General features: G+C 44.2%; 1 protein-coding gene across 1 annotated transcript in view; it reads left to right on the forward strand.

Moving 5' to 3' along the window:
* The first annotated feature begins 5,773 nt into the window (after nt 1–5,773).
* Nucleotides 5,774–20,817, forward strand: part of CD109 (CD109 molecule) — an 87,832-nt gene continuing 72,788 nt past the window's right edge. The window contains exons 1-2 of the mRNA XM_075747511.1: nt 5,774–5,950; nt 6,305–6,465. Of these exons, the coding sequence (XP_075603626.1) occupies nt 5,880–5,950; nt 6,305–6,465 (232 nt within the window). The 5' untranslated portion in view covers nt 5,774–5,879. The remainder of the gene's footprint in view (nt 5,951–6,304; nt 6,466–20,817) is intronic.

Raw genomic sequence — 20,817 nt, forward strand, 5'->3', positions numbered from 1 at the left:
AATTGGTACTTTTAGGGTGGGATTTCATTTGATTCATTTAGAAGGTCACTTTTGAATGTCTGCTTATTCAAACATTGCAATCTCAATGAGTCATATAAATCTGGTCCGAAAAGTGCCTCCACTGTTTATCCAGTGAATGTAAATAACTAGTTGTAGACAACTGTCGGTCCACATTTGACTAGGTGAATCCTTCCCACTATGCCTGGAGTAACAGTTCAAGTTAGAAGTCAATTTGCAAATAACATTTATATATCAAGAGAGATGTCTTCAGGTACTAGGAAAAAAAAGATTTTAATTGCAGTGCAGACCAGATCTTCATGAAACTCCACCCTGATAGCTCAGGGCAAGTTTCAGTGTGTGGCACACCCTTCGTTAGCATAGTGTAAAATGTTTTGACACATTCCATCATCAGAACCAGCATGAGAAGTGTTATTACTGAGCACTTCTGGGAGAGCTTTATATCCTATGTTCCTGTCAGTACTTTCCAGCAAACGCCAATTCTTCAGGCTTACATCCAAGCAAAGAATGTGCCCTCCTACTACTATGGAATGATCTCCCACCCACCTATTTTTAGTATTCACTATAATTCTTGTGAACTCACTATGAGTGATAAAACAGATTTTTGCTTCCTTCCTAGTCCCATGAGCTGCTGAATCACAGTTTCTGCTAGGACCTCATCCAAAGCCTATTGAGATTAATTAAAAGATTTATCCATTCCCTAAAGGAGCTTTGTTGCAGGCCTTGAGTTCAGTGATGCATAAGGCAACTGGCTAAACTTTTGAAAAGACAGAATATTGCGCTGGAAGAGACTATAGAGATATTCTAGTTCAAATTTCCGCATAACATAGCTCTTCAGATTTCCCTGAATTTGCCTCATTTCATGGAAATACACTTTGTTTGCACTGCAATCTGGTTGAATGCCTGCTGAATCCAGCTGAATCTCTGACCAGCCAAGTTCACCACCTAATGCTAAAAGCAGGACAGGCCATTGACCATTCAAGTCCTTGCTGTCATAATTTTTGTTGAGATTTTCCCCAGTATTTTAAGTACTGTAGTGCTTAGGTTTTTACATTTACTAAACAGTACTATTTTCTACATGTGATATTAGAGAATAGCAGACCTTGTTGTGCATGTGTTTATTTTCAGCCAGTCTTCATTCACTTAGTAGAGCTTACTAGGTGCAGTGATTCTTCTTATTTACCAAGGCACAAGTTGCTTTCCAGACTCATTAAGGAACCATTCCGGTTCTCTGTATTTACTTGAACACATTTTTACTTAGAGTATACCTAGGCTGTAACTCAAAGGTCTGATTTCAGCTGATACTGATAAATATATCTGGGCTAGACCTAAACTGAGTGGTATAGGACCAGACAACAGCTGTTAGCTGCCTGAGACCGTAGCCCGTGCTGTAGATGATTTTTGCAGCCTTTACAGGCTCTGTTTGTAAGAGACCATGAAGGATCAGCAAAATTAGGTTCCTGGGCAGCAGTGAAGGTGGTAAAAGTGAAATTTTCAACATCACAGATGGATGTAATACCTGAGTCTGGTAACGCTTGCTTAACTCCAAAACGTGAAAATTGAACAGAGAGGGATTTTTCAGCTAGTTTCCCTGCTTGGCACGCCAAACACAATGACAACCTGGTTTACCTCCCAAATTGTGTCTCCAGAGTATCCACTTCACTGGCTTGGAGCAGTTGAAGGTTATTAAATCCTTTCATGCTAGGTTATACTCTTTCAAAATTATTCCTAATATGCAGAAGTCAGGTCCAAAACAAATTTCCCTCACATCGTGATCTCAATAAGTTGCTGTGCAGTTCCCTGCTTCCAGTTTTGTGCACAAATTAGTCTCTCCGGTGTTTGTCAGAGCCAGGCATTTAAAACTTACTTAGGCCTGAGACACTGCCAAATGGTTGTCTCTATGGTCTTGAAAATGACGTATGGCTCAGCTAAGGTTTTTTGTTTAGTTAAACACAGATCTCCTAGCAGTTTAATAGGCCTGTTCTGGGTGGACAGGTATTTTTTTTAGCTGAGGATGTTTTGTGCCCTATAACAGAAGCTGGTGGGTATGCAAAAGCTTTTCAAATCCAGGTGCCCCCAAGTTTATATTTGACCAATTTAGCACAAACTGAAGTGCTGCTTGTTTTTGAGTTACGAGTCTGACATAGATCTAACTAAACAGTGCCATGTAACAGCATAATGAAACCCTAGTGTAGACAACCGTAAAAGGAAATGAGCAGATGAAGAGAGCGCAGGGGAGTGCAACGGTCCTGTAATTGGTAAGGTTGTGTGATAAATTATGCTTACCTGATGCACAAGTCAAGTCCAACCGAACAAATAGTTTAACACATAGTGAGCATGAATAGGATATTGGCTTGGCCCAATTCTCTATAAGTATGCTTATTTTCTAAGTATTCCCAGGTAATTTTTATTCTCTGTGTGCAGAGGAATGCGCAGAGGAGGCTTGAGATACATGGTGTAGTTATAGCATACGCTAGCTATAGGGCTGAAGTTGGCTTAAAATTTCCTGCTTTCACCTCATATCTGCTCACACTCCACAGTTTCCTATCGACGTACTGTGCCGATAGCCACTTGTGGGGCTGTGTTGCAAATGAAGCCACTGAAATGAGCTGCGTTCGAAGTAAACCTCTCTCCAGAAAGAGCTGTATGGTACAGGCTGCAGAGTAGGGTGGGAGATCCTGAGTGGAGAGGGAGTTCCCAGGGCTGGCTTTCTCACAGGAACCATCACACAGTGTAACTACTCCCTGTGTGCACCAAAGGACCACATTTGATAAAAGAATGTAGGAGTTGAAGTGATGTTTTGGGGAAATCACAACTTATGTTACAATGAGAATTAGCAGCTGCACAGCATTTTTGAAAATCAAGACCTTGTTTAGATGCTCTTAAAAATTATGGCTCAAGTGGGCTATTACGTGTTTAAGTTTTCTGCTAACTGGGAACTTACCAAATGCTTATGTACCACGTTTGGTTCCTAAATTGTATGTTTAACCATGAAAACCCTCTACATGTACCTACAGTGTAGTATATCTTGTTTGGAAATGAAATGATGAAAAGGGCCTTTAAGTGTCTTCTAACAAGGCAAAGGGAATCAGAAGGAGGTATAACTTCAGCAGAGGAAACTCCATGTTGCTTTAGGAAAGGAATGAAGGGGGTATATTCAGAGGACTCGGGGCTTCGGAGATCTCCAAGTGATAGGATGGTCCTCCATTAATTTAACCTGTCTCTGAATACATGGTATACCTGTAAGAAATGGAGCTTGCATGTTGTTAAGGAATGGCATCTAACACTTATTTCCGTTTATCCGTTTCTTATCAGTGATAAATCTATTCAGGACAGATGAAATTGTGATATTAGTAATCCATTTCTTCTCTTACTTCCTGCTGTAGGATTCCTTTATCGGTATTTTTGTAGAAGAAGAGATCATATACATATGCAAAAGTATCTTTAAATAGCAAGCCCTTAGGAAAAAAAAGGGAAGATGGGAGTGTACAATACTGTTGCACAACTGGGCAAAATCTGTGACATTTGCAAGCACTTTCACTAATGGACTTTTGGGCTACATTCATGCTAATGAATTAAACAGTGCCAGCAAATGTTCTTGGGACTGGAAGCTGATTGTCTCTACCCTGAAGTTGACCTTGGCGTGGTTTTGCCCTGGCCAGCAAGTGCTCTCCTGAACAATTTGTGATGCAGTTTGTGGGTTACCACGGACCATACCCAATAGGAAGTTTGTATGCGGTCACCTTGTTTCGGAGATTAAGAGAGCTGATTAGTATTGACAGGTATGGTGGAGTGCCAGTTGGGCTCAGTGACAGAGACTGGAAAAGTTTGTACTATGGGCAGCTTTACCATCTGAGGCTGGGGTGCTTGGGATGCAGCACTACTTGTAAACACTTCTTCCCACCATTCCCAAGAAAATGAGTGGCAGTGACTGTTCATCTTCCCTGCCTGTTTCTCACAAGCAATGAGTTAAGGACCTACAAATAACAACAGCAAACATCTCCCAAACTTCGCCTCATCATGCACCTTTTGCAGGCAAGGAGCTGCCAAGACTGACCTGCCAGGCATCAGCTGTGGTTGCTGTAGTACGACTCCTTCCCTAGTCTACAGAAGTGGCACCCTCCCTCCCTCACTGCAAAGACTGGTGCTCCAAAAAGAATCAGCAGAGGTATGAAAACTTACAAAAGCAAATTTGAAAGATGTAGGTGCTGGTTTTGGCTGGGGTAGAGTTAATTTTCTTCAAAGTAGCTAGTATGGGGCTGTGTTTTGGATTTGTGCTGAAAACAGTGTTGATAACACAGGGATGTTTTCGTTACTGCTGAGCAGTGCTTACACAGAGCCAAGGCCTTTGCTGCTTCTCACCCCACCCCACCAGAGAGGAGGCTGGGGGTGCACAGGGAGCTGGGAGGGGACACAACCAGGACAGCTGACCCCAACTGACCAAAGGGATATCCCATACCATATGATGTCATGCTCAGCATTTAAAGCTAGGGGAAGAAGAAGGAAGGGTGTGTGTGTGTGTGTGTTTGGAGTGATGGCGTTTGTCTTCCTAAGTCACTGTTATATGTGATGGAGCCCTGCTTTCCTGGAGACGGCTGAACTCCTGCCTGCCCATGGGAAGTGGGGAACGAATTCCTTGTATTGCTTTGCTTGCACACACATGGCTTTTGCTTTGCCTATGAAACTGTCCCTACCTCAACCCACAAGTTTTCTCACATTTACTCTTCTGATTCTCTCCCTCATCCCACCGGGGGAGAGTAAGCGAGTGGCCGCGTGGGGCTTTGTTGCGGGTTGGGGTTAAACCATGACAATGTGAAAAGACCGCATGGCTGCCTGGGATACTGTTAGAGCACAATGTTTATGTAAATTTACTGTTCATACCTGATTTTCATAAGAACAAAACAAGATACTACATACAGGGCTATAACTGACTACATTTTGTCTGCGTAACACAATGCAGCGGATGCCAGCCCAGCACTTCTGAAGAGACTTCAAGAACCGGGTGGAATTTCTAAATGTATTAGACTTGTGCAGGGCTGAAAGAATTCAGATGAATCAAAACACCATTAGATGTGTCAAGTCCACACAGTTACAATGAGCATGCTAAAGGAGCAGAATCTCACACAAGCTGCTTCAGTACACTTTTTAGACTCTGAAAGTGGGTTAAGATGCACATGCAGACATGACCTTATTTTACAGATATTGGGCGCAGAGGACAGTCCAGACAGAGCTACATTATCAATCGGTTCGCGTTTAAGTAGCTACAAGGCTCCTCGAATTTCTGCCAGCATCGTTCTCCCGGTTCAGACCCAGAACTGCTCCTGACTTGCCTCCGAGCCCGAGCCCCATGCCAACACGCCTCGGCGGGCTCTCCGAGCCTCTCTAAGTCTCTGCAGTGCAAAGCCTTAACGATAAACGGGCAGTTCCCGACAGCAGACTGCCACTCTGCTCGGCGCTACCCGCAGAAAACGTTACTCCCGGTGGTTTATTTTGCAGGACGTTGCGTCGTGTGAGAATCCCACCCGCTCCACAGTTGCATTTGCCTGAGAATATGAGGTGCGAGGGCTGCGGGGAGCAGAAATGCGCCCGTGGGTATAGATGTACATATAGATATATCTCGCTGCTCGGTTGCCCTCCCCGCTCCCCCCCCCGGGCCGGCCCCGGGAACGCCCCCGCGGGTGCTCCTGCGGCTCTGCCGGCGGAGCGTGCCTGGCGCTGGGGCAGCGGCGGCCTCTCACTTCCCTCCCCCGCCCGCGAAGGCGCCTCCCGCCCGGCCCCGGCCCCGGCCCCGGCCCTGCGCACAGCGGCGGACCCACCGGGCTGCGGCCAACGCGGCCGCGGGGCAGCGCGCACGGAGCGCCATGGCGCGGACCCGCGGTACTGTCCGCCTCCTCCTCTTCCTCCTCTTCCTCTGCAGCTCCGCGGCGGCCGGGTACGTGGGGCCAGGTGGGCCGGGGGCTGGCGGGTATGCGGGGCGCCGCGCCTCCCCTCCACGTCCGGGGCGGAGGCTGCGTGGGGCAGCGGGGCGCTTCCCCCGGGGTTCCCCGGTGCCTGCCTGGCAGCCGGTCCGGAAAGCGGGCAGAGCAGCGCTGCTTTCCCCTGTCCTGCAAACCCCGGATGCGCTCGGTAGCGCCTGGTGAGTGAGCATCACCTCCAGCCTCCGCAGCGGACTGCAACAGAAGAGCTGTGCAGCATGCCTTGTACGTTATTATGTGGACGCTGTTACTTTTTGGGCGGTTGTATTTCACTCCTTGCCCTTTCTCCCTCTGCAATTTGGATTTTGCAGACCTGCGTTCCTGGTGGCAGTTCCCTGGAACATCAGGCCCGGAGCGAACATGACTGTTGGGGTAGCGCTGCTGCCGGACAGCCCAGCACAGGTCACCGTAAGGGGCGAAGTGATCAGAGATAACGAGACCATCTTGAGCAGGGAAATGGTCTTTGAGAAAGGTAAGAGAACGGAGTTGGCTTGGAAGGAGTTAGATTTGCCTTCTCCCACAAATATTTTGTTGCTTTCAAAATATCACAACTTCTAAACAGTACTAAAATAGGAACCTTATTTTACCAAGTAGGGGTCACTTACAGGAAAATAATCTTGTACTTTGCTGGCTCTGTATGCAGGTGAGTGACTGAGCTCGACAGTGAGTGGTTGCAAGGGTGTGCAAATAATCAGATGGTGGCAAAGTGTGATGGATGTGGGGTTTTTGAGGAGCCAGAAAGTACTCTCGTCACTGTAGTGTTGCCACTAAAGAAGTAGAAGAAGAGGTGCTCACTGGTGGGCTTGTTGTTATGGTGCAAGGTAGAAGCAAGTAGGATAATGGTAAAGGTGGAACAAACAAGGTGATAAAGCATCAGGAGCTGGCTGCTTCTCATGCCCTAAGAAAGGGAGGACCTGAGGGCAATAGGAAAGTGGAGATCACCATGTCAGGCACCATTACTTGGAAGCTCTGTGCAATTTGCAAAACCAGAAATTTTTAAGGATCAAGAACTGAATTGTGGGACAGTTTGGGGATTAAAGGTGAGTAAACCTTAGAGCAGGCTGATTTAATGTACTGGCTGATTTAATGTACTGGGCAGCAGTAGAGGATGTGATGGCAGTTCTGAGCAGTTGGAGAACTAAGATATCCTGGTCACTGCTCCTTTTCATAAAAGCCAGCTGCGAACTGAAGCACAGACACTCAAGCACAGACTCAAACTGCTGTTAGTATGAGGTGCTATAAATGACACCCAAACCCTAGCTTTTTATTTGACGGAAGTAGAGAGCCTGGGGGCAGTATGAGGTCCTAGAAAATCTACCCTGCTATAATGCACTTTCTTCTTGTTGGTGTCAACTAATTTTTCCATGAGTGCCTTATAGTTAATGTAGATGCCTTAATTGGAAGCCTCCCACCTTCATTTCAAAGCCTTCATGAAAGCTCACTTCTCTTCACAGCTTGTAGAGAATCTGAGGTTTTGAGTCTAATGGAGTGCATTTGACCAGATCAAAAAATTCATGGCCCTGTGATGCAGAAAAGCATGTCTGATCAAAACTCTTCTTGTTATTTCAAATATTCAGAAAAAGTTTTCTGGAAGTATGCATTGGCAGGTTATACTTCATGTTGGGTATTGTTTATCCACTCTGATTTTATATTGTTATCAGGCATATGTCCTCTAGCAGCCAGTGTAAAAGCATAAACCTGAGGCAAATTTTCTGTAGTGTTATGGCTAATTAAAAAAAAAATAATTAATCTCAGTGTTCATTCCTGATTTAAATCAGATTTATACACCTGATCTGTAAGTGTCCAAATCTAACACTAATAGTTGTGGTGATATATGCCTAAGGCAATTACTTTAGGAGGATGGATTTGCTAGCACCATCTGCATGTGAGTAAACCAGACTGGCTGTTGTGCCTACGGTCCTTAATCTTAAGTCTCCATAACACACTACTTGCCATGTTTAGATTTTGGTTATTCAAAAGTACAGACCAAGCCTATTGGACTAAGCATAGCGGAGGATTCAGCAATGGATAAAGGAACATTCTTACTCTGTGGAGAAAATAACTCTGATGTATTTATTATGCTATTAGTAGTGTGCTTGCCTTTTAAAGTTCACATTTCCTCTTCAAATCTTTCCTGGCACTATTTTGATACAAACCCAAAACAAACCCAAACCAACTGTTTTTAAAAGAGAAACTGTCTTCTCCTTTTCTTCCTCTAACTATACTGGCTTTTATTTCCTGCTTCTATTCTGCTTAACATCAATTTCAGTGAGCCTTGCATGAGTTTCAACCTGTCCGTTTTTGTCCTTTTCAACATTAAAGAGCAGACAAGGAACTGGTAATAGCAAGCATGTGAAAATATGTGGATGTCTCTGTCTGCACACCACACAGAACGATGCTTGACACTGAGTTGCTGAAGTTAGAGGGAACAGTGGGTGATCAGGAACAGGTATGACACTGTATCAGACTTGGGGACAGTGAGGAAAAAGGAGAAATGCTATAGTGCATTACTTGAAGTGCATGGGTTTATTGTTAATTTTTAAATCTTTTTCCTGTCTTTTATATATATTTGATTTTTCCATATTTTTTATCTTGATAAATGGAATAGAAAAAAAACCCGGTACTGAGCATACAGTGTATTTCCTCGTGCAAAAATCTTAAAATTTAGTATGTGGTCATCCGTTCTTTAAAGTCAAGTTATGTAATTTGTTAGTCATTTGTTCTCTGTGAACAAATACGTAAGCAAAACTGTTATGGGCCAGGAGCAAGGGAACTGCCCTGGAACAGAGGATCTAGTGTTGAAGGCATGTATCCGAAGGTGCTACAGGAGTGAATCAGTTGTGAATAGAGTTACTCAGAGAGAAAGCAGTTTGTCAGAGAGAAAACAGTTTGTCAGAATAAGATTCTAAAGTTTGAAATTCTTCAGCGAAGAACAAAACAGACTTAAGATAAAATATGTAGCAATATTGTTGTGGCTGTGTTAGTCTGAGAACGTGAGTGAAGGAAGACTGAGGGAGGTTTTATTAGGCCAGCAGTTGCAGTTGAAGGAAAAAAAAACCTAAACATATCTCCAGGCACACAAAATCTTCTTTAAATGACATCATTGCTGCATATATTAGTGCCCAGAAAATGTTGCTTTATCTGTCACTTGGGCCCATTAGGTTACACCGAGTGGCTAATACAGTGATATTACTGTTCCTGTGGTGCTCATGAGTTTGATGACTTTTATTTCCATGTGTCTGTGCAAAATAACTACTAAGGGAGGCAGGGTGTAGCTGGAGTTGTTAACTATGCTGAGCATCCAGAAAGCTGGAACTGATTGCCTATCTTGGTTAGGCTGTAAATTCAGTGGCACTGTAGCCTAAGCTGGCTCAGTTATGGTCTGTACTTTTCCTTGCATGATGACAGCAAAAACAGGGGATTAACTGCTTTGAGAAACTGATCTGACTGAAAAATAAAGTTTTTATTTTCTTGAATATTTTTTCAGGCAGACAGGTTCCCTGGTTTGGTGTGCAAACATTTGTGCTGATGGAACTGAGATGGGCACAGGGTTGGGATTTGGATGCTGGGTACAGAGGACAGACTGAGGACACTGTTTTTATTAGTTCTGTTTAATCTTGCAGGCCAAGTTCAGATGAGTACCTGAGCGTAAGAGGTATTGCATACCTGTCTGGCAAAGCACATCCACAGTTGCTTAAAGTTAAGGATGTGCTCTGGCTCTCCAGCAGCAGCTCAGTATGGTACATGTACTGGTCTAAATTTCTGAGTTAGCTCCCTAAACTGATCTTCTTGAATTAGAGGCACATTTTTTTTCTTCTTTATATAACTCTTGCTTTATATAAGAAATAAAGTTATTGCCCTCTGATGGTTGATAAAACATTCACTGTTTTATTGTTACTGGAAGTGGAATTTTGATATCTGAGTAGTTGTTGGGAAACTGACGTTAGAGAAAAACTTTAGCAGTGGAGGTTGGTTCACATCTTTATCTTGCTTTTCATATAACAAAGGGAAAAGAAATACATTTATTAACAAGTGGCTAGTTTGTATTCTTTGGAGTGAGGGAGAAAGCATGCATGCACACTCATTTAAAGAAGCGCTGATATTTTGAGCTTGGCTCAATATTCCAGAATCCAAATGTACTGTAGCAAGGGAGATTGTTTAAGACCAATGTTTTGGTACAGAAATTAAGTCAATTAGATTAAATATAGTGAAAACAGACCAACTGAATGTCTGTATGCAGGACGTTGCTGCTACAGGTAAACTTTGTGTGAGCAAGCACAACCGAAAAAAATAAAAGTGCATCATGAGGAGGCAATAGGTTTCCATTGTCTGCAGTGGACTCCAGAAAAACACAAAGCACTAACTAAAGCTGTTTCTGTGCGCTGTATCAAGCCTTGACACATTTTTCCGTGGAGATGCAGTATCAGAAAGATCCTCACCCTGATTGAAAATGACTTCAGAAGATAACAATGGCTTATGTGCAATTTGAGCTGTTGGGTTTTCTGGGTCAACAACAACAACAAAAGATGGGAATAACAGAAAGGCAGGTTAAATTTTATGCACGAATGGCTTAATTTTCAGTGATTACAGTGAAGGATGACTCTTGCCATGCATATTTATCCAGTGATTGATCAATAAAGATGTAGTCTGAATTGGCAAGAAGTGTTGTCTTACAGGGTTTGCTACCCAGACATTGCAGCGTGTGTTAGTGTGTGAGAAACTTTATACCTTAATTGCGAGAGCTTCTGAAAAGTCTGTTTTCCTTGTTGGTGCTAGAATGATTTGGAAAGAGTAAGTAGCATGTAAGTTGAAAAAACAAATTAGTTTTAAGAAAAAGCTTTCATGTGTAATGAGGTGTCAGCATTTACCTGACTGTGTGAATGTTTTTAATTCTTAAGAAAAAAATTTAGGTAGATCTCCTGGTATTTAAGGTGCAACATAATGTATTTAAAGTATGGTGAGTGAGAACTACTTTGTGAACTGAAGAATCTGGTTTACAATAGCATGTGTAGCTTTGGTTCCCTGTAAATTACTTGTATGTGTTAATTAATTTGCACTGCTTTGCTGTATTTCTAGAGGGGAGTAAGCATACTTGTTAACAGAGGTTACTGAACTAGAGCGTGGTAAATACTCAGCTAGGATTTACGAAACATCATAGAGTTTGTGAGAGTGTCTGTCAAGCTCAGACATGTAGTGAATATCCACATAGACAATGGAAAAACTGCTTTTACCAGAAGGCATGTTTTGCATACTTAATAATATGGTTCTGACCAGGTTAGTATGAGAAACAGTGAAAAACACTAGGAATAGTAAGTTGTAAAGTAACAGCTAAATGGTAATGAACGGCCCAAGTATGCCAGCCCCTTTTGTTAACCTTGAGTTGCCTCTGTACCTTATTTCAGAGTAAAATGGCTGACTCATTGGTGACCACAAAATCTATGCTGACAATCTGTGGGGTAAAGGGTTTTGCTGGCAGTTTAGGGGGACTGCTCCTTTCTGCCTAATTGGGCATCAATGCCTAAAAACAGCAAGAGAGCAGGAGTCCCACGATTTTGCGTCCATAACCTCCACCTCCAAACGTAAGTGTAACTGTGCCTCATGAAAAATATGTTGTCAAATAGTCAGCACGTGCAGATAACCTGTACAAAATCAGAACGAGGGAAAAGTTTTGGGGAAGGAGATGTTGGGGCTGGATCCAGAGACGAAGGAGCTAGTAGAGAGAGGGCGCTCTCTTATGGGCTTTTGTATTGCTGGAGTACATACAAGGAAAAAAAACCCCAAGTTTCTGTGCCTGTTGTTGAATCCATCCTGCTAACAGGCCCATTAAGTGGTTTGCAGAAAAATGGAAGTAACAATCTCATCCAGTACTTGAGCTTTATCTTAATGATTGGATGCTGTTTGAGATTTAAGGGAAAGAGTCCTTCTGTGGCTCAAGGCTTACGTGTTCGTATGCGAGGTTGTTTTAATCACCATGTTCCTTGCTGATATCCAGCCAAGGATAGTGTGGCAGATCGAGCGCTACAGGCTGTTTCACGGTACCTTGAGAAGGGTAGAATAATTCACTCGTAGCAGAAATGGTGGCAGTGGGGATACTCTTACAGAGAAGGGAATATTACATGCGCCATTGTGGGGTTCCCTGTTGATGCTGTGAACTTTACAGCTTTTAGGAAAGGGAGCAGAGAGAAAAACAAAGTAAAGGCTGTGAATTTGGCAAAGAAAAAAAAAAAGAAAGAAGTGATGCCAATATACAATAAGAATTGTGTAGTAAGATGCTATCAGAAGCAAGAAGAAAGGGAAGCAAAGGGAGAAAGCTCTTGAGGGATTCATATTAAAGGGACAAGTACACATTACCCTAACATAGCAGAGGGGGAAGAAATAAAGTAACTAAACACGATTTTATCACTGGCCAAAAAAAACCCAGGAAAAAGGAAAACTCTGTGTATAAACTGAAAATGAGATCAGATTACAAAGGTTGGCCTTAAAGGAGTCGCATGGGTAAGAAAGGATAAAACTGGAAAGAATTGCAAGAATAAGGCAGGATTTTTAATTATCATATTGGTAGCAAGAAAGCTAGCAAAGGATGTGGCTTGCTACTCACTTTGAGTTGGGCAGTTGGTCAGTGATGCTGAGAGGCAGTAAGTGTTCAGTCTTCATTAAGAGGATCAACTAACTGCCATGGAAAAGGGTTAAGAATTAAGGCAACAAAAGGGGAGGGACAGGTTAAAGAGTACTTTGGTAAAGTAGATGTTTAGGCCTGATAAAGTTGCCTGTAGAATATTTAGGGAATTGATTGAAATAATTTTAAAACTGCTAGTGAAGTTTTGAGAGCATGAGTGAAGACAGAGGATCTGGAAAATTGAAAGCCTGCAAATGAAATGTGTTCCACCATGGACTGGCAGGGGTTGTTGGAGAAGAAGTGGGATGTCATTATATTTTGATTTCAGTAAGGCTTTTGATAGTCTGGCATGGCAATCTTACAAGCCAGCTGGGGAAGCGAGGACAGCATGGAACTCTTACTAAATACGTTTGTGGCTGGATGGAAAATAATATTCACAAAGTAGGTCTAAATGGTTCACTCCCGAACTGGAAATGGGTTGCCCTGAAACTGTATTGTTCAGTATGACTGACATGGATGAAAAAGGGAGAATGTTTATTAGATTAGTGAAGGGGTGGCAAGGATGCTGGGAGGAAGGATTAGATTTGGAACTCATTTTGGCAATGCGGGAAATGGTTAGGGGAAAAGCTGGAGTGTGATTCACTAGGGCAACTGCATAGTTCTGCTCTTGTTGAGGAGTAAAAGAATGTGTGTTTACTGGATGGGGAACAAGACGAGGCAGCAGTCCTGCAGAAAAGAGGTTATTTGGGTGGGTGGGTGATGGTTTAAAGGTGCCAAAAGGTAAAAGCTTGTAAGTAATACTGTGGTCCTCACAAAAGAAGGCAAACGCTGAACTCAAAGGTATACCCTAAAATATTTTCTGTAAGCTATGAGAAAGTATTCTAGTAATCTTTGCAACTCTAATTAGGTATCCTGGGGAATGCTGTGCCTGATTTGTGGCACTCCTCATGGAGGCTGTGAACCAGCTGGAGAAATTCTAGGGAGAGCAGAGGGAAAGATGGGAGATCTCTCAGGAGACAAGTTCAAACCAGATAGAAGAAGGTGGGCCTTCACATGAGATGGAAATACATTGTGGATCTCCATGTGTCCGGTGTTGTGGATGGAAAATGTGATTGCACAAATTCATGAGACAAAACTCCATCAAGGGCTGGTCCAGTATAAAGACACTGATTTTAGCTTTTCAAGCCCCAAGCCTCAGACTGCATATGCTGGGAAGAGCATGCAAGGAAGGGTTGCTGTGTACTTGCTCTGTTTTCAAGCTGTTCACATGCCTGTCCTTGACCATTGCTGGAAACAGGACCTTGGGCTAAACAGACTTCTGGTTTGATGCTGGGAGTCTCTTCTACATTCTGGAAAGCATTTGAGGAGACATGGGAGGAATTGGGGTGAAGCGTCAGGAGAAGTGTGCTATGCACGTGGTTGTTACCCTTCAGGTACATAAGCAGCCTTGCAGTACCTAAAGGGGGCCTACAAGAAAGCTGGAGAGGGACTGTTTACAAGGGCTTGTAGTGACAGGACAAGTGGTAATGGCCTTCAGCTGAAGGAGGGTAGATTTAGATTAGATATTAGATGTTAAGAAGAAATTCTTTACTGTGAGGGTAGTGAGACACTGGAAGAGGTTTCCCAGAGAAGCTGTGGATGCTCCATCCCTGGAAGTGTTCAAGGCCAGGTTGGATGGGGCTTTGGGCAACCTGGTCTAGTGGAGGGTGTCCCTGCCCATGGCAGGGGGGTTGGAACTAGCTGATCTTTGAGGTCCCTTCCAACCCAAGGCATTCTGTATGATTCTATGATTCTATAAAAAGTAGCTTTAAAAAGAAGGGGGTGGGAGCTAACAGTGGATCTCCAGATGGGTCTAGGGTGATGTCCTTAGTGGTGTCTAATTAGAAGGAGATCCAAGCAGAAGTGTTGAGGGTTATAGAACTACCTGCAGAGGCAGGAAACAGTTGGGAAATTCACGGGTCTCCAGTCATACACAGGTGACTTCTCTTTTCATGCGACTCTTAGGACTATCTGCACTAGCAGCATTGCTGGTTCCCGTGCTCTGCTATCCCTGACTACCTGTTTGTGAAGGCAGAGTTGAGATCCTGTCTGCAGAGGCTGAAGAGCATGTGGCAAGAGATGATGCTGCTTCAACTAGATTCACTGTGGTCCAAACAAGTATGTGCATAGAAAACACAGCCAGAGTGACAGACCCCTTCTCCATCACTTCTCCAGTTTCCTGGAGGTGCAGCTGTGAGGTCCAGGTGCTTATTTTCTATGGTTAGGGATTTATATTGCCTTTATTTACCGATGAAGGAAGTCTCTGGTAATGTTTTCATATATCTAAATAATTTTGTGATCTCAAAAAAGTTTTGTGGCTTTGTAATCACAGATTCTGAATGCATTCCAGAAAATGGAAGAAAACCAACATGAAAACAAACCTTCTTTCACTCCCTCTAAGAGGAAACCTAAATAGTTCCTGAATGTTTTATTTGCAATGAATGAGTTTGAGAGGTGACTTGACTTTGGAATTTTGCTCTCCAGTTGCAGCAATTGATGCGATGAGGGTGGTATTAATACCACCAAATCTCTGGCATAGACAGGCTTAGCCACATTTTGTCCTAGTATGATTTAAGTCAGAATGAAAACTGCAGATACTTTAAATTGCAGTGCTAGTGACTTTGTGTTTATTTCATGGACATCAGAAGGGATAATAATGATGGCCAATAGCGCCTTGAAAGCAGGATGTGCAGATGCGTGTGAGTTTGTGTGTTTGTATATAGTCACCAAGGGAAAACTAAGTGAATGAAATGAATTTCCCATTTATTTGTATAAAAGGCTTAAGTCTGAGATTATTCTGAATTTTCTGCATAGTTTCATAGACTAGATCTGATGTCAAGAATGTGTTCTCTGTAGTATTCACAACTTGTCTTGCTAACAGCTGTAAATTTATAATTCATGGGAATATAGTCATTTATGTATGGTAGGCAGTGATAATGTCAGTGCATGACAAAAAAAGCCATGGATGGTTCTTAGAGGCTGATCTTGGGAAAAAAGTTGAAAAGAGCCTGTACTTGTGTTTAAGTGTCTGGGATGGTGACTGCTGGATAGGTTGTCAGAAGGTCTCTGATTAAAGAGATGATTTAGTTTTAGAAATATGAAGGCATTTTGTTTTCCGACCCGGCATGCAGTATCTCAGATAAACCACAGAGCGTTTTAAGTATTGCGTTCTTGCAACAGGCTGCTCTCTGACCACTCGGCTGAAAGTGGTAATAATACTATAATCCATGGTGTTGGTTGTTTTACTTTAGAAGACTGAGTCCAGAATTAAAAGTCTGAATTATGACCTAAGTCTGAAAAGAAATTAGGAGGCCCAGTTTGCAGGAACCGTGGTGCTTGCTTGTGGAAGGGATCGTGGATGCAGCAGGGCAAGGGAAGGGTCGCCTAGCATCGGCAGCGTCTGTCTGTCTCTCTGTCTGAGCGGGTGGGAGATGGTGGTTTTCCTCAGGGGTGGAGCTGGCAGTGCTGGTGAGAGAAGAAGGGCTGAACTGGGAAAAGGGACAAGCGGGGAGGTACCGCGACTCCTTTGCCATGTGAAGTAGAAAGATGCAGGGAATGCCATGGTGAGGGGGTGGAGGAGAGGAAAATATCCCTACACTCTGCCTTGCAGACTGAAGCGAGAACTTACTAGCAACTGCAGTTTGGTAAAAAGTGGGTTTAATTGCAAAAAAGTCTGTGCATGTTGCCTTTCTCCTGTCCTCTAGAGCTGCGGTCCCCTATCTCTTGATCGGACTCTCAGGTGATAAATTCTGGTCCAGTTCAGATTGTTCCTCCTGTCCCTTTGCGCCTTTCTCCATAGGCAGCACTGCTACCCTCGCTCTCTCTCTCCCTTAATAACTTCTGAGTGCTTTTAGCCTCCAAAATTGCAAAAAGGACTGAAAAGGGTAAGGGGCAGTGGAAACGGGGAGTAGGGTAATGAGTGGCTGTGGAGGGAAGTGTACGTAGTGCTGGCAGGCAGGCAGGTTTTAGGAGGCTTTGTGGACCAAATATGTACCCCTTTGCTACAGGCCCTTTGGCTTCATTTGGCTTTGGATGTCAGCCCATACACTGATGTCCACTAGCAATCCCTATTGCATGGGTTTCAGTGCCGTGTTGCTCCTCCTTCTATCGTCTGGCCCAAATTTAGCCATAACTTAACAGCAGTGGCTCACACTATGTATTTTGGGCTACTTGCATAAGTAACCAGTGCTAATTTTGGTGCTAATTTTAGGATAATAGATGAGGAGTATAACACATTTAAAGAAAACATGAACTTGACAGATTTGCAGGCCTTCTTTTATGAAGAAAAAATATTTTTATCTCCCTGGACAGTTTGTGCCTTGGTATTTATGCTTCCTTCTCTTTTTTTTTTTTTTCTTGTTATTTTTGTGTTTAAAAAATAATATATATATTTTGAATAGGAAGAAAAATCTGGAAGGACACTGAAGAATATTATTTTTTATTTCTCTGATGTGGGCTTTTGAAATAGACTCTGCAATAGAAAAAAATCCATTTACCACTGCAAAGAAAATCATAGAATGGTTTGAGTTGGAAGGGACCTCAAAGATCATCTAGTTCCAACCCCCCTGCTATGGGCAGGGACACCCTCCACTAGCCCACGTTGCCCAAAGCCCCATTCAACCTGGCCTTGAACACTTCCAGGGAGGGGGCATCCACAGCCTCTCTGGGCAACCTGTTCCAGTGCCTCACCACTCTCACAGTAAAGAATTTCTTTCTAACATCTAATCTAAATCGAACCTGATTCAGCTTAAACCCATTACCCCTTGTCCTGTCACTACACTCCCTGATAAACAGTCCCTCACCACCTTTCCTGTAGGCCCCTTCAGGTACTGGTAAGCCACCATTAGATCTCCCCAGAGCCGCCTTTTCTTCAGGCTGAACAACCCCAACTCTCTCAGCCTGTCCTCATAGGACAGGTGCTCCATCCCTCTGATCAGCTTCATGGCCCTCCTCTGGACTCGCTCCAACAGCTCCATGTCTCTCCTGTACTGGGGCCCCCAGAGCTGGATGCAGTACTCCAGGTGGGGTCTCACAAGAGCGGAGTAGAGGGGCAGGACCACCTCCCTCGATCTGCTGGTCACACCTCTTTTGATGCAGCCCAGGATATAGTTGGCTTTCTGGGCTGCACACGCACACTGCCGGCTCATGTTGATCTTCTCGTCAATCAGTACCCCGAAGTCCTTCTCCTCAGGGCTGCTTTCAATCCATTCCTCACCCAGCCTATAGCTGTGCTTGGGATTGTGCTGACCCACGTGCAGGACCTTGCACTTGGCCTTGTTGAACTTCATGCGGTTCACACAGGCCCACCTCTCCAGCCTGTCAAGGTCCCTCTGGATGGCATTGCTTCCCTCCAGCATGTCGACCACACCACACAGCTTGGTGTCGTTGGCAGACTTGCTGAGGGTGCACTTGAACCCACTGTCCATGTCACCGACAAAGATGTTGAACAGTGCCGGTCCCAGTACTGACCCCTGAGGAACGCCACTCGTCACTGTTCTCCACTTGGACATTGAGCCGTTGATCACCACTCTTTGAGTGCGACCATCCAGCCAATTCCTTATCCACCGCGTGGTCCATCCATTGAATCCATGTCTCTCCAATTTAGAGACAAGGATGTCGTGCGGGACAGTGTCAAATGCCTTGCACGAGTCCAGGTAGATGACATCAGTTGCCCTTCCCTTATCCACCAATGCTGTAACCCCATCATAAAAGGCCACCAAATTTGTCAGGCACGATTTGCCCTTAGTGAAGCCGTGTTGGCTGTCACCAATCACCTCCTTGTTTTCCATGTGCCTGAGCATAGTCTCCAGGAGGGTCTGCTCCATAATCTTGCCAGGCACGGAGGTGAGACTGACCGGCCTGTAGTTCCCTGGGTCTTCCTTTTTACCCTTCTTCAAAATGGGCGTTATGTTTCCCCTTTTCCAGTCGGTGGGAACTTCGCCGGACTGCCAGGAGTTCTCAAACATGATGGCGAGTGGCCTGGCCACTTCATCCGCCAGTTCCCTCAAGACCCGCAGATGCAACTCATCAGGTCCCATGGACTTGTGCACCTTCAGGTTCCTTAGGTATTATAGAATCATAGAATGGTTTGGGTTGGAAGGGACCTTAAAGATCATCTAGTTCCAACCCCCCTGCTGCGGAACCTGATCTTCTACAGTGAGTGGTTCTGCATTCTCCCAGTCCCTGCCTTCTGTAACCTGGGCAGTGTGGCTCAAGCATTTGCCAGTGAAGACTGAGGCAAAGAAGTCATTGAGTACCTCAGCCTTCTCCATATCCTGGGTAACCAGGTCACCCATTTCATTCCAGAGGGGACCCACATTTTCCCTCGTCCTCCTTTTATCACTGACGTACCTATAGAAGCTTTTCTTGTTGTCCTTGACATCCCTGGCCAGACTAATTTCTGTCAGGGCTTTGGCTTTCTTAACCTGCTCCCTGGCTGCTCGGACTGTTTTCTGTAAACATTTCCGAAGCACGGATATGTAAGCACAGCAGCCAGCAGAAAGACATGGCATCATTTCAGTAAATCAGTCTGAAGTGATTCCAGTTATATTTTTCCATTCCTACACAGGACTGAGAAGGAATGAGGATGTCGGTAGAAAACATTAAGTGAGAAAGTCTGTTTGTAGCGATACCTGCCACATGAGCTACAATATAGAGTCAGGACCTCAGTTTGTGTAAATTAGTTGGAGACTGAAGTGCTGCTGTACTGATTTATATTGGCATAAGCTCTAGTTCACTGTGCCAAGCCATACAGTCATTTTTCTGGAACCTCTGTCCTTTTTGGGGAGAGGAAGCTGAAACATTTCTGTCTAGTCCTAGTGCTGGTGGTGTCAGCTCAAGAAGGGGTAGCATAAGTTTCTGGGTTTGGGTCAGACCCATGCAATGGGAAGAATGTAAGATGCTATCATTTGAGCAGCTCTCTGTAAGTCTAAAAAACATGCATGTATTTGGCTCTGTAGAGTTTTTTCCTATTTGCTTTGCTGATAATAAGACTATTAGACCTCCAAAAATGGCATGGAGGCAAGGTACGTTAAAAAGATGACTTAATTTCCCACTACTGTTTATACTGGTGACATGTCACTACCACACTGCCTTTGGTTCATCTTCTGCTTGACCGTCCTAAATGCCAAGGACTCTGAGGAAGAGGAAGCAGGACAAGGTGGCATTGGTTGCCACAGTATTTCCGTGTATTTCCTCAGCGTAGTATTTATTGAATGAATACAGTACCAGCTTCAGGAATTCTGTGAGAGAGATGATTTTGCGAGTGATGAGGAAGGATATTTTTTCTTGAAGGATCATGTGACTTCTGTGGGGATTTTTTTTTGGTTGTTTGGTTTTTAACTTTCCTCAAGATTAGTCTGGAACAGTCCACTGAATTTTGCCTGCCTCCCCCTGCAGCTGGGCATGGCTCGCAGCTGGGAGTTTTCTTTAACTAATCCCTTGGGGTAGCAGGGACCTGTGCTCTCACCTGGTCTTTGCCCTCCGTGGCCTGTTGCAGTCAGGCCGATTAGTCTGCTGCTGCTGCGGAGAGCAGCCGTGATGAGTCAGGAGAAAGCGTTTTGTGGTCTGCGATGCTTGGTGCGGGTGGGATAGCTCTTCTGGGCTCCTTTCTAAACCTACTTCTACTGCCTGGAGTTAGTTACCTCCCTAATGTTGGGAGCTGTATTTAACAGCTGAAGGGATCCCTTGCAGGGATGCGCTGAAGGAGGGACAGTGAATTCGACTGATGTCATGTGTAAATCATGTGGAAGTGTTACACACTGCACATGGGTAAAAGTGTCTAGCTGCGTGATAGCCGAGCTTCCAGCAGAGCAGTGCCATGTGCTAGCTGTTGGACTGTGCTTAACTCCTTATAAACCTGAGATTGCTGTACGATTAAATATAACTTTAATTCATCAAATGGACAGAAAAATGTGGTGAATTTCAGCAATTCAGCATTGGCATAAAGGAAATATTTTGCCTACGGCTCTTGCTTGAGCACATCCAAAGCCATCCCTGGGCGTAGCTGAGCAGAGCTCCAGGGGATTGATTGCAGTTTGGTAGCCTTTGAGAACATGTGAAAATCTTGCATGATGGGGAAATTCTCTGCAATGCCAAAGGGTTTCGGATCTGCCCAGGCTGTTCAGTTCCTAACAAAATAATTACATAGTGACACGAATTGGAAGATTA

This window comes from Balearica regulorum, chromosome 3, assembly GCF_011004875.1.
Source record: "Balearica regulorum gibbericeps isolate bBalReg1 chromosome 3, bBalReg1.pri, whole genome shotgun sequence".
NCBI lineage: Eukaryota > Metazoa > Chordata > Aves > Gruiformes > Gruidae > Balearica > Balearica regulorum.